The sequence below is a fragment of the Archocentrus centrarchus genome, chromosome 12 (genome assembly GCF_007364275.1).
Source record: "Archocentrus centrarchus isolate MPI-CPG fArcCen1 chromosome 12, fArcCen1, whole genome shotgun sequence".
NCBI lineage: Eukaryota > Metazoa > Chordata > Actinopteri > Cichliformes > Cichlidae > Archocentrus > Archocentrus centrarchus.
The window spans coordinates 13932158-13945972 of record NC_044357.1 but is presented as its reverse complement, the minus strand read 5'-3'; the positions used below and the strand labels follow the sequence as shown (position 1 = coordinate 13945972).

Here is a 13815-nt window from a genome sequence, read left to right as displayed (position 1 = left end):
TCATTTTAGCCGAGCAGCCTATTGTTTTCTGCACTTCTTTATATGTTTTCCCCTCTCCAATCAACATTTTAATCAATGAACACAGTTCTTTTGAACAATGTCTGAAGGGCCCATTTTTCCTCAGGTTTTCAGTGAGAAATGCATGTACAACATGTGTTGGTTTCATCCTTAAATAAGGGCCACCTGATTGACACCTGTTTTTTTTTTTTTTTTTTCACAGAATGAATGACCTCACTGTTTGGACTGCTATTTTTTGAACACGCCCCTTTCAATTAATTATTCAATTACACAGACTCAGGAGCATGCATCTCATGAAGGTTGGGTCTGTAGGTTTTCTATGACTCCACTACACCTATTGGTAAATTATTTGCCATGTAGTAATATGATTTATACCAAAAATATTGATCTGGTTAGTCACGTTGGACTGCTATTATTTTGAACACAACTGTATATGCATTGCAGCTGGGCACTACACCTATTCAGGGTGTACCCAGGTGAGAGAGGCTCCAGGTCCTCCCACACAACCCTAACTCAAATAAGCAGTTAAGAAAAAGGACAGAGAGCACACTGCTCACGCCAATAATCCTGGTGTTTTTCATGCCAATAACAAAGATGAATAAGAAAAAAAAAAAACTGCCACATTGCTTGTGTTGAACATTTTAATTTTTTCAAATCTACATTTTAAGTCAACTTCAAAATCAAATAAGCGTGCATGAATACTGTCAGAATCTTTCAGATGTACCCATAACTTCTCATTTAAGTGAAGAAAAAAAACAAAAAAAAACAAAAACATTCAACATAAGACATATTGGTCTTAAGTATAACAAATAATAATAAACAGATGATTTCTGATGCAAAATTATTGTACTTTGTTACTTCAATTTTAACCAATCAAACAAAATCCTGTCCTTGTACAGCTGCCACCAGCTGATAATGATCCAGTGTTACAAAGAAAGTAGAATGTGAAAGTGATGAATAAAATTGTTTCTGGAAACTAAAAGGCTTGCTGTAGACATATATCAAAAATCAGAAATCAAAACAGAGAAAGTATGAAAATAATCAAAATGAAGATGACTTGTTTAATCCTCATCAAAATTCTGTTGTAAAAGGAAGTTGGCAGCCAAGTTCTCATTCTTCTCACAAGCAAAGTAGGCTTGTATAACAAGTCCCTCTGGAAATCCTAAGGCTTTTAGCTGGAATCAGAGTCATATTTTTAAATTAGTCAATCAATACATTAATAAGTGCCCTCTAATCAATATTACCCCTCCATTTGGTACTTTGTGGAGTGTGAATGTTACCCCAAGGGTAAATACTCCAAGTATCCCTGAACTTTAGAGTCATGAAAAATGTTACAGCTGTGTTGTTCTCCTCACCCTTTCAATGGCCTCCTTCTCCTGTGGTGTGACCTGGATATAGTTCATGTGATTTCCGCCAGCTCCTCCTGCACCACCACCACCACGGCCACTCCCGCCGCTGCCTCCTCCTCCTCCTCCTCCTCCTCCTCCTGGCACTGGTTCTGGAACAGGTTCATTCAACATCTGAATGAACTGCTCTTGATGGTTGCTGATCTCCTGTAGTGGCAGATGAACAGGAGTGATTGTGGAGACACAGGTGCCATTTAATTATTCCTTAGCAATGACAACTCTCTACTAGAGAAATAAATACTACATTAAAAGGTGAACTATAAATTTTACAGGACTCACAAGACAATAAAGACTAAGGTCTAAAGGTCTGTTTGCACATAGGATACTAAGCAGCTGACAGTGAGGGGAATCTCATGAACGTGTACTTCTGGGGAAATGCTGTACTGAAGACACAAGCGGAACACAACAAGAAGCCTGATTATAAAATCTGACTGGGCTCCTTAAAATAAAACCTGATTTAAAGTAAATTTGTCTGAGCTCTCCTCATGGCAGCACTGCACCACTTCCAGAACTGCTGCTGTAATTCAAAAGCTCCATGAAAGTCCTGTTGTCAGCACCTGCACTTATTTGCCTGAAATACAAACTGAATCTCTTTCACTGTGTCAAAAAAAAAAAAAAAAAGACCGTTAATGAAATTTCATTTTAGGAAAAGGGACATAGTTGTAGCGAGCCAACTCTTGCATTGAAGTTTTCAATAAACTATGTTTCACTGCATTGTAGCATACGTCACAGTTTAGGTGGTCTGTTCTTAATGTTCTCCCTCTGAAACCTCTGTGTTACAACAGAACTCCATATTTATCGTCTGACCCCAGGAGACAAATTCATGCCGCATGCTCCTTGATGCTGTCTTAACCTGATGAACCGACTCAGACCCTGGTCACTGTGAACTCTCCCACTGGCTGTTGGGGTTGTTGCCAAAACCCCAGGCCTCATCGCAAGTGAGGATCCTCATGATAAAAGCAACTTGACACAGAAGTTTGAAATCCGTGGTGAAATGGTGCAAATAAATCAGAACGGGAGTTCTAGGAAGCCTACTAAAAATAGTATCAGCTCCAAAAGGAGGTCCAGAGGTGCATAAGGAGACAAACTGGAAGGGGAGATCAGACAAACTGAAATCACTGCACACCCTGCCCTGACTGTAGAGCAATTTTCTGACATATGCACTACTACTGAGGATAAATAATACTTCGTTTCCTGGATACACAACAGTACCGTTTGAAGATTTTTTTTTTAACCTTACGGTAAGACTTGTTAAAAACACTGTAATATGCCAAAGTAGGGATGAACGGCTCTGATATGTGGACAGCATATCAGTCCATTCCCCACTCAAAAAGCCAGATAGGATATTTTAACAGTCTGATCCACTTCATTTAGTTCTATGTTCTTTGTTTACTGTGCCAAGAGTCAGTTGCAATGCACTGGTTGCGTGCAGTATCGCTAACATAGCATAGTAAGATAACAGCAAAGTGTCCAAACTGTGGTCAAGTGAGCTGACAAAACTGAACAGTTCCTTGTGCTTCTTTCTGACTCACTCGTTTTCTTTAACTCAATATGATTTCTCTTCAGCCGTCTCATCAGCTCTGCTCCACAACTGTTTGTGAGGAGGTGAACTTGTGATAACAGGGAAAGGAAACTACTAATGCAGCAATGACTCACTTAACTGAATGAGAATAATGCAAATGAATAGATTTGACATGAACAATGTAAACAAATTTTTAGGAATACAGCTTCACTAAATTGTCGTTCTTTAATTAGTTGTTATATTTTATTTTAGATAGAGAGGAAAAACTTAAGTTGAGCCTTATGTTTCCTCAATCATAAACGCTGATTCCCAGTGTGAGCGATACAGCTTATTAACTTAACACTGGTATCGGATCACGTCTAAGTACACAAAGGCAAGGTGTACTGTATCCAAACTAAAAAAATTTGGATCAGGTCATCCCTTTGCTGAATACTTAACCTTGCACTGATTAAGTGGAAGTGCAAACTTGTGGCGTGAACCTTTAAGTGAAATCTGACTTTTTAGAAACATAATCGTATTTAATTAGAACCATGTTAAAAGCCTTCACTACATTCATGTTTCCAACAATATTTTATTTATGACACATTAACCTCTGTCCCCACATCACCTGCAACAGCTCTGGGTTTTCCCTGCCGATCTCTTGCAGCAGGGCAGGAAGAAGGGCTGCATTCTGCTGGATCAGCTGTCGCATCACTTGGAACTGGGGCTGATTTCTTAGGAAGCTCAGTGGATTGCCTACAAGTATGAGTCACACAGCTTAAGCAAAAAAAAAAAAAAAAAGACTACCACAGGAAGGATAATGACAAAGACAAGCATTTGCTCATTGAGGCTGCACAACAATACGGGCCATTTACCTCCCCCAGCACTTGGTGAAGACCCAGTACTAGCAGGAACACTGGCATTGCCTGCAGGTGCAGCTGGAGCTCCACTGGCTGGCGGCGCCACTGTGTCACGTCCTGCTGCATTACCCCGATCTCTGCCTGGGATACCCTATGGGGAAATTAATGACATACACCTGTTTAATATGGCATGGTTACTGAATATACCATATTTATTAGTGTTATTACTGCTCTTACTGTAAGCAGGTATTCCATAGCTCTGTCAGGGTTGTTAAAGCTTGCTCTAAGAGCGGCCACCACCTGCTCCCTCTCGTAGCCCATGAGCATCATCTCATTCACCATAGCATCATATGACGAGCCTGTCACTAAACGGATATAAACGCAAAAACCTAAATTCTAAAAGGAATTTAGGAAACTTAAGAAACTTATGCCTAATCATGCAACATTTTAATGACCCTGCATATAGGTGTCATGTTCTGTTTGAATATTGGACAGAAAATCACTGTGAAGATCACTAAAAACACCTTAATACATTTTTATCTGAGTCAAATTTATATTTAAACACATTAGCATTTACAAGGTGATAAATATGAAATATCAGAATACTACCAAGACTTGCAATACATGTTCAGATGCTCACGCTTTACCAAAACAGAAAATGCAACTGATATATAATGCTAAGAATAATAATCTAAATATCAGCTCAGGTCAATTTTAAGACAGTCTTAAGAGTTAGCATCAGTTTCTCTACTGTATCCCATAAAAATAACACTTTGTAACAGTCATAAATTATTTCCCCTCAAGTCCAACAACACAGAAAGCCGTACAATACTGACCTTCACAAAAATAAGCTTACCTAGATTTGAAACTGCTTCACTGATTAAGTTTGCTGAATCCCCAGAGCGTCTGCAAGAGAAAGAGACCTTGGATTAAGTCTTATCTAAATGTTATTTCTCAAAGCCAGAAACTGCATAGTTAAAGACAAGCATCAGCCCATCTTTACCCGACAGGAGTGGAAGATGCTTCCGTTGTTGAAGGCTGCCTCTCCTCTGGTTTGTCATCTATAGAGGACTGCTCTGCTGGTTTGTCTGAAGTGGATGATGAATCAGAGGGTGCTGCTGGAGCTGTAGTACTGGAAGCTGAGGCTGCTGTTGAAGGCTGTGAGGCAGTGGAGGCTTTTTTAGGCTGCAAAACAAATTTTTACATTTTTAAATTTATAATCAAAATGTTACATTTGGGCAATACTCTACTTAAGGCTGCATTCTGCTGGATCAGCTGTTGCATCACTTGGAATTGGGGCTGAGTTCTTAGGAAGCTCATTGAATTGCCTACAAGTATGAGTCTAAAAAAAAAAAAAAATAGACAGCCACAGGCAGAAAATGACAAAGACAAGTATTTTCTCGATTGCTTACCTTTGAACCAGGGTTATAATAGTTTTGGATTTTACATTATCATTTAGTTTTAGTCAGTTTTTACTTTTTTTTCCTCTAATTCAGTTAGTTTTAATTAGTTTTCAGAGTGGTTTTGCTCGTTTTTATTAGTTTTTAATTTTAGGTTTAATGCTTAGTTTTAGTTTAGTTTCATTAGTTTCAGTATTAGTTTTAGTATTTTCATACTTTGTCAGGCGCAAGATTCAATGCGCAAAAGTGACTATTGTGTAATAAAAGCTCAAAAGATACCATAAAGAAATATATTCAACAACCAACAGTTCACAAGACAGCAGCACTACATGCTAAATGTGTAATAATTAGGACACACATGAACATCAGCAGGGAGAAAATCCAGAACAAGCACTTTACAATAAAAGTTATAAATTGATTTGTTTGTCATTGAGTTAAATAAGTATTTGATACCCTAGCAAAACACGACTTAGCACTTGGTGGAGAGACCCTTGTTGGCAAGCACAGTGGTAAGAACATTTCTTGTAGCTGGTCACCAGGTTTGCACATCTCAGGAGGGATTTCGGCCCACTCCTCTTTATAGAAACTCTCTAAATCCTTTAGGTTTCTTGGCTGCCACTTGGCAACTCGAAGCTTCAGCTCCTCCACAGACTTTTTACAGGACTGAGGTCTGGAGACTGGCTAGGTCACTTCATGACCTTAATGTGCTTCTTCTTTATCCACTCCTTTGTTGCCTTGGTGGTATGTTTTAGGTCACTGTCATGCTGGAAGACCCATCCATGATGCATCTTCAGCCAATCTGTGGGAGCCAGAATTCTGGCCGGGTTGTAGGGGATCAAATATTTATTTCACTCAATGACATGCAAATCAATTTATAACTTTTATGAAGTGTTTTTTTTTTTTTTTTCTGGATTTTTGGTTTGGTTCCTTCTCTCTCCATTAAGATAAAACAAACATTAAAATTTAGACTGTTCATTTCTTTGTAAGTGAGCAAACTTAAAAAAAAAAAAAAAAATCAGCAGGGGATCAAAGTTCCAAATATTATACCATTATTATAGACTATACAGACTTATTTGGGACAACCCTAATATTTTTTTAGACCTTAAAGCTACAGATTATAGACATAAAGGGGTCTTCGTGGATCTTCTGGTCTCAACATATATAGACGACCAGACAGAAAGAACAAATACTCATCAACATGGGCTACAGCATTCTCCAAAGTATTAAACTGCAAAAGTACCTGCTCATGTCAGTCAATGTCAGGGTGGACCCTAACCCAATGAGAAACTAAATGCTCCCAAATGGTACGGCAATGAATTTTTAAACAACTACACAAGTGGACCAACTAACCTTGTTTTAGAACTTTAAAACTGACTTCTCCAAACAGCACGATAGTTTCCCAACGTCTGGGACAAATAAAGTATCATATCTTGCATTAAAACAATTGCTAATTTACCACCTGGTTCATTTGCTGCTTTTGAAATGGTTACTGTTATAATTTGCTTTATTCATTGGCTGAAACTCTGTCTCGTTGAGCTTCTAGTCATTTATGATTTTATATGCATCTTCTATTATGTGTCTTTTTTTGTGTTATAGTTGTGCCTTTGTTAAAGTAGCAGAATAAATGTTTAAAATACACAAAGACATTGCCTTTGTTTTCTGTGGCTTACACATCAGCCTCTAACTTGTATCATATCCTCACCAATCTAGTTTTAAGTTACTTTCAGTAACTGATCATTAGGAGAAACCGATTTGCATTAGTTTTGTTAAAGTTAGAGTGTGTAAAATTTTCACAGCTGGATGTCAGGAGACTGCAGTCAACTGAATTCTGTTTTCGTACCCCCCTCCCAATTCAAATACTATGGTGGCTGCTATAGGACAAACATGTTTTAATCAGCCAAAAGAGATTAAAAACACTAAATTGAGACTATTTCTCATAATGGTCACAGCCAACCAGCATGTTTCTACTTATGTTTGTATAAAATAAATAAACAAATGTGTACACACTATATTTTAACATATTTGAATGATCAACACTTAGCAATAAATCAGGAAATTAAAAATCGATACATCCAATTAAATACTTTGCGGTACTTTACTTTAATTTCTGAGTTGCCTCAAAAACTCTGGCCACCGTTCATCTGTACTGACTGCTCAGGCTGTTAAGGCCTTTACACATCGGACGCATAAGATTTGTGTGAATGCTTCACGTGTTAAAAATATTTTTCTGACTCACCTATTCTTAATTCAGTCAATCAATTTGTTGGAAGACTAATTACACACTAATCTATGTATATTTATGGAGTACAATATCCTTTTTTTTCCTATTAAATAACCTCAAAAAAATTAGATTGTATCTTTAAGCTTACTTTCACTTTGTGAAGGGTCCATCCAATCTAGTCAAATGTGATGGGTGTATTCCTGGGGACTCCAGTACAGAATCTGAAGTTGTTGAATGAGGGGTTCTCATATTTTGGCTAATATTTGGCTTTCTATTACTAGTTTTTTTCCTAGGCTACTCTGCTGTACTGAGCATATGAGATTAGAGGCCCACACACACACACACACACACACACACACACACACACACACACACACACACACACACACACAGGGTAACTAGTACAGTAGCTGAAATGAAAGTGCGCATAATTAAATGGAATACATATGTCTTTCTTCACTTTATTTCATTTTGCTTTCTTGGTGGGCTGGTGGAGAAGTCCACAAGCTTACTGTGGTCAGCATTTCTCACAGGCCCATTACTAGCAGGCAGAGCATTATGTTGTAACCGTTTTCTTTTAAAAACACATTTTTTTGTACATTTTGAGGGAATCTTTGCTTGAAACTGAGCCAGTGACCCTCTCCTCATACCACACTGATCATGCTGTGAGATACTTGTACCTGTGCAGATGGGGGAAAATAGGGGAAAAGCAGTTGGCAGTGGAAAGGGAAGGCTGCATCCCCAATCACAGTCAAGCATGAGCTTGCACTCATAGCATACAAGGACATGGTGTTCTATAAGAACGCCACAAGATCTGGTCGACAAAGAAAATCTGCAATATGCTAAAACTATTCTTAATTCCCAACCTTTGTCACCATGACGACCACAAAGTTCTTCTCATCGATCTTGTATTCCTTGAGGGGTGAGTCATCGTTGAGGATTCTACCTGTAAAACAAACCAACAACAACAACAAAAAAAAAAAATCAGTCAAAAGTTGCTGGCTTTCCCTCCCATAACCTCAACAACATGATCGAGTCTAAGACTAGATAGTATCATACTGTATGTTTAAACAGATGAATCATCTGCTTTTGTCACCACAGCTGATTCTTCTTGGCATGTTTTGAAGCACTGCTTTTGTTTTGTACTTTCTGTATGTCTGAGAAATTTTTGGTAGGTGAGGCAAAACCCTAATATCTAAATGTATACAATATGGTTATATAGACAGAGCCCCTAAAGTTCATTCAGCTCCCATTCGAGTTTAACAAAGTTCTGCTGTGTAACTGGGCAGTTTTAATGAAAAATCCATATTTTTTAATGCAGCCTTTCTCCATGGTGCCTTTTGAAATACAGACACTAGCAAAAATTATTTAAACAAATGAAGATTAGCATTTGTGCTGACCTCAGCTGCAACAAGTTCTTTGATTACATACTTTCTATTTAGGCCTCAGTCACACAGGTCTAGAGACAGCAACCCCCTGGCAACCTCCAGACCCTAGGGAAAAATATTTTAGTTTGAAGGTGAAATTCGCAGCCCGGCGCAAGACAACGTCAGCATCGCTCAGCACCAGGCGATCAACCGTGGGCTAGAAACCTGAATCAATGTCACATTATATGTAAGATTTGCTACACGGTGGTGCCTGCACCATCGGCAACATGACCAATCTGTTTGACCACCTGAAATTCAAACACCAAGTGACTTATGACCAACTCATACATAAACAGAAAAGGCAAAGCAGCAAAACCCCACTGATGCCTTAAGCAATACAATCGTTAATAAAGCAGCACTCTATAGTGCAACTCCATATCCATCTGATTCACAGAGGCACAAGGAGCTCACAAAAGCTGTGGCTTATTTTTTGGTCAAAGATGTGTGTCCACCAAGAACTGTTGCCAAACCTGGTTTTAGGCATATGGTGAGTATTCTTGACAAACGCTATTCCATCATGGCACTATGTCACGCAAGTGGCTTTGCCAGAGTTGTACACGCAGGGTGTATTGTTCCTGTATTGGTTCACTCTTCTCTAAAATCTGATCATGTACACAGGCTGGTCTGACTTTTTAAAAACCTAGAGATTATTTAAGCAGCCAGACCAGTATAACTAGTATTTGTTCTGTTGGCCTGAATAATTCTGATTTACCGTATTTTCCGGAGTATAAGTCGCACTTTTTTTTCATAGTTTGGCTGGGGGTGCGACCTATACTCCGGAGCGACGTATATGTGACATTTATAACACATGAACCAAAATACTCCAGCCACTTGACATCTCTGTGAACTGCAGCTTTAAGGCAGTCTTGCGTAACCTGTGGGCGCAGTGGATGATGGATGGAGAGCACAGCTTAACGGCAACTGGGAGAATGCGCCACCCAACTTTCCTGGAAGTCATTGGATGGATCAAGAAAACATGGGCTTCAGTGACAAACCATCCTGTTGGGATTCAGAAAGGCTGGAATAATTGGAACTGCAGCTGACGATGAGTCTGACTAACGCGACACAGAAGAGGAAGCGGCGCTTCGTCTACGGAGTGTACGGAGTTGTTTAGAAGTGACACCGAGGATGAAGAATTCAATGGATTGATGGTTTGGTTAACTTGTTAGTATGTTCTTTATGCTATGGTTATCTGAATAACTTAATGTTACGTTAACATACCGAACACGTGTTCGTTGTGCGTCATGTAGCTGAATGTGCTACGTTAGCATAACGTAGGCGTAACCGTGTTCGTCCTGTTCTTTAATCCATTATTATTTTAAATTGCCGTTCAAGATGGAATTTCTGCTCTGGGTCTCGGATTCTATCAAACCCCCCCCCCCCCCAAAAAAGTGCGACTTATAGTCCAGTGCGACCTATATATGTTTTTTTCTTCTTTATTATGCATTTTTTGGCTGGTGCGACCTATACTCCGGAGCGACGTATAGTCCGAAAAATACGGTAGTCTGAAGCTGAACATGTTTTCTGTTTGCTCCAGGCTATAATGGACCAGCCTTTAATGTTCTTGGATTGAGTTATTGACTGGAATTAACTGAATATAAATTTTGAATATTTGTACAGAATCCTTCAGTATGTTGTGGCAGTGCACTAAAATAACATGGTTCTTTCTCTTCTTAGTATTATTAGTCTTCATAACTGGTATTACCTTTCTATTTATTGTTTAACATCTTTATGTTGTGATTTATTTAGCTATTTTAATATTTTATTTATTTTTTGTATTTTATTTTAAATTTAGTAAGTCTAATTTAGTAGCGATTGTAGAAGTGCACTAGATTAAGGCATTCAGTGTAAGTGAATGCCTTGTAAGTGCAATAAATGCAGTGTGTTTACATCATGTTAAATAATCATGATTTCAATATAGACCAAAATAATCATGATTATGATTTTTTTCCAGAATGGAGCAACCCTACAGCACAATGACAAAATGCCATGCAGACCTGAGCAGACCTTCGCGGACTCACAGACGTGGAGAATATAATCAAAGCTTTAGTGACTAAAATAGCCAAAAAGGAGGTTTTCAGGGCAGCACTGAATACCTCTTTGCGACCAATTTCCCCTGGAAACTGCCAGCAACTTCCCCTAACCACTCGCCAGATGGTCGGGAAATACACAATTTTCCAAGCAACCAGTGGTTACACTGACTGATGGTCACCAACCAGTCTCTAGGCCTGTCTGACCAGAGCCTAAAACACCAAACATGCTTGAAAGGGATGCACAAAACAAAGGGCTGGAGAAGTTCAGCCTCAACAAAGAATCTTTGAACTATAAACCTTAAAAAAAAACACACAAAAAAACCTACCTACAACTCACTTTCAAAAAGTGATGTCCTGACATGAACTATAGCACAGCGATTGAGGAGAGTTCAAAGAAAATTGAAATGAATCAAATAAAAAGGGCTTCTAGTTGACCCTGAGCAAAGAAATGCCACTTTAACACTGGGACTGACACAGCTCTGTGAGCAAGTTAACCACAGGTTACATTTCTGCATGCCACAGTAAGAGATGAAATGGCAGAAAAGGTTCAAATTCTTCCTCGATTTCTGTGGTTTTCTTGGGAAACACCACACCTTGAGGAACTATTTTCATGCTGGGTTATACAGACAGGTTATACTTCAGAACACCATTACATGGCCAGACTCCTGTGTATATAGCAGAGCCACTGAGACCTTTTAACAGCAGCTGGTCTCTCCAATCATCTGATAGGAGTCATTTAACCGTTTCACACTCTTATTTTTAATCTCAAGGTGATCGCACTTTTGAAGTTGTAGCTGCTAAACTTTGGAACAGTCTTGCAGAGCCTACTGGGTTGACTCTCTCTATAGGTTAGTGTTTTCATAATCTTTCACCCATTATTCATTAAGTGAGTATGCGGGAATGAATGTAAGGTCATGTGTGTTTGCATATTTGAATATGTATGCTCATCTTTAATGTGATTTTATCCAAACTGTGAAGCACTTTCAAACTACTTTTTATGAATAATTATTTTTATTACTACTACCACCTTGAAGATAGACAGACAGAAAGAAAAAAAGCAGAATTTAAGGAGAGTTAAGAGCACACAACATACCAGCATATATCAGTTTCTGTCCAGCAACTGAAAAATTGTCCTTTCCCTTCTCCTGTTCAATCCTCTCTTTTAATGTCTTCACCTGTGAAATAAAAACGTGACACTTTTAGTTCACTTCCCCCCAAACAAAACCACTGAGGTTTTAATTGTCACCATTTCGTCCAGCCATAAGGCTAGCAGGAGTAAAAGTCCAAAATGTGCATCAACCGCTAGCACCATCATAAAACTAAGCTGAGCAAACATCAGATGCTTCAGTGACCATCCTAAACCAGTACAACCTTAACGATAATATGGTGATTATATACACATAAGTTCATCGAAAGCAAAAGTTAAAAGTGTCTGCAAGAAAGAAAGTTTTAAACAGATATGCTGAAGCCAGCCGGCCTTCAGCAGCCGACAGTTGGAGCTAACGTTAGTGCACAGATTTTTATCTTTGGCCAAGCACAAGATTTGGTTTATACGAGCTTAATAACGAGTGCTAAATGCTTTAACTACTTCCATTAACTATTTTCACTAAATAGCGCCAGCGTTTTTTCTTGTTGTACATTAATGCGCATTAACGCTGACTCATAATAACTTTGACAAACAAACAGGAAAGACTGAGAAACACTGAAAAGGTTAAGGTTCAAGCTAACCTGTCAACTCCACCCCTCCTCTGCCCCCCAAAACACTCACATTTGGAGCGTTACGTGGGCTACGGCTAAATGCTGGAAGTAAAAATAAAATACTTTTCTGCCTGGTATTTAAAAATAACGCACATTTTCTTAAAACTGAACTTCAAATATGAGCCAGACCCGCCCAAAATTAATTTTACGTGTGTACACAGGTTTAGCTATAAAACGTTAAAACTGGATTTGGTCACGTCGCTTCCAGGACATACTCAACTCCCATTCCGCTGCCTGACACAAAAACGCATGATTGTTAAGTCTCACCGTCTCCTCGTCATCGATATCAATTTTGAAAGTCTGTTGCTGTAAGGTCTTCAAAGTTATTAGCATCTTGCCGGCGAAGTTTTATTATTCCTGGGTGCGGTTTAAACGCTGGGTATGCAACTTGCACGAGTCTTTACTGTTTTCGTTAAATCATCACAAACTGTCAGCCGCCATGACGTCTCGCTTCTCTTCTTCTATGTTAAATACCTAGCGCACAGCGCTCCTGCTGGTTTGTCTAAAGATTGCAGTAAACACGGCCACATGCTCCGGCGTTTCTGTAAATTCGGTAGTAATTTTAACTGGGAAAGAAGAAGAAGAAGAAGAAGAAGAAAACGCCCATTCTTACACCGGAAGTTGAACTAACAAAAAATAAAAATAGCCAAGTACAGTTAAGAACATTACCAAAGGAAAATTTTTTCTCATCACTAATTTTATTTGAGGTGATGTATAAAGATATGTACATAAAAGGCTGTTTACTCCCTTTAACCCCAGGAGAGCTGCTTGTAAATTTGATTTTTAAATGAGTGTTTTATTCATAGTTATTTCCAATACAGTCCAAGCTAGAGAATGGTAATGCATGCTTACACATGCGCGCACATACCAACACAGAGTACTGTGCAAAAGTCCTAAACCACTCCTCATTTCTTTATATTTTGCTTTCATTGAGCCAGACCTTCTTGTACTTTCTTAAAATGGTCTTGAGCAATAGTTTTTCAGGCTTTGTGAAGGTTTTTCAAAGTTTTCCTTTGGACATCGGCTGCTTTTTCGCTCATTTTCAGAGGAATATGTTTTTGTTGTTGTTGTGGCCTATGAATCATTCAAGCATAAAAAGCACCTAATTCAAGGGATGAACCAGTGTTGTGTCTACACACAACTGTGGACTTTTTTTTTTTTTTGGAACCATTTTTAATTTTATCTTTAGGC

At 38.7% G+C, this 13815-nt stretch overlaps 1 protein-coding gene across 3 annotated transcripts; it reads right to left on the bottom strand.

The window, feature by feature from the left end:
* Nucleotides 1–645: 645 nt before the first annotated feature.
* Nucleotides 646–13162, bottom strand: rad23b (RAD23 homolog B, nucleotide excision repair protein). Of its 3 annotated transcripts, none has more exons than XM_030743196.1 (10): nt 13099–13162; nt 11960–12041; nt 8273–8352; nt 4789–4970; nt 4642–4691; nt 4023–4150; nt 3801–3936; nt 3554–3681; nt 1374–1571; nt 646–1193 (listed from the first exon to the last, which is right to left on the bottom strand). In XM_030743196.1, exons 3-10 carry the CDS (start codon nt 8282–8284, stop codon nt 1080–1082), a joined length of 948 nt encoding a protein of 315 aa, XP_030599056.1. In that variant the 5' UTR covers nt 8285–8352; nt 11960–12041; nt 13099–13162; the 3' UTR covers nt 646–1079. The 3 variants fall into 3 exon arrangements, with proteins under 3 accessions (XP_030599056.1, XP_030599054.1, XP_030599055.1); XM_030743194.1 differs by lacking the exon at nt 13099–13162 and adding an exon at nt 12892–13089; XM_030743195.1 differs by lacking the exon at nt 13099–13162 and adding an exon at nt 12595–12757.
* Between the last annotated feature and the right edge of the window lie 653 nt (nt 13163–13815).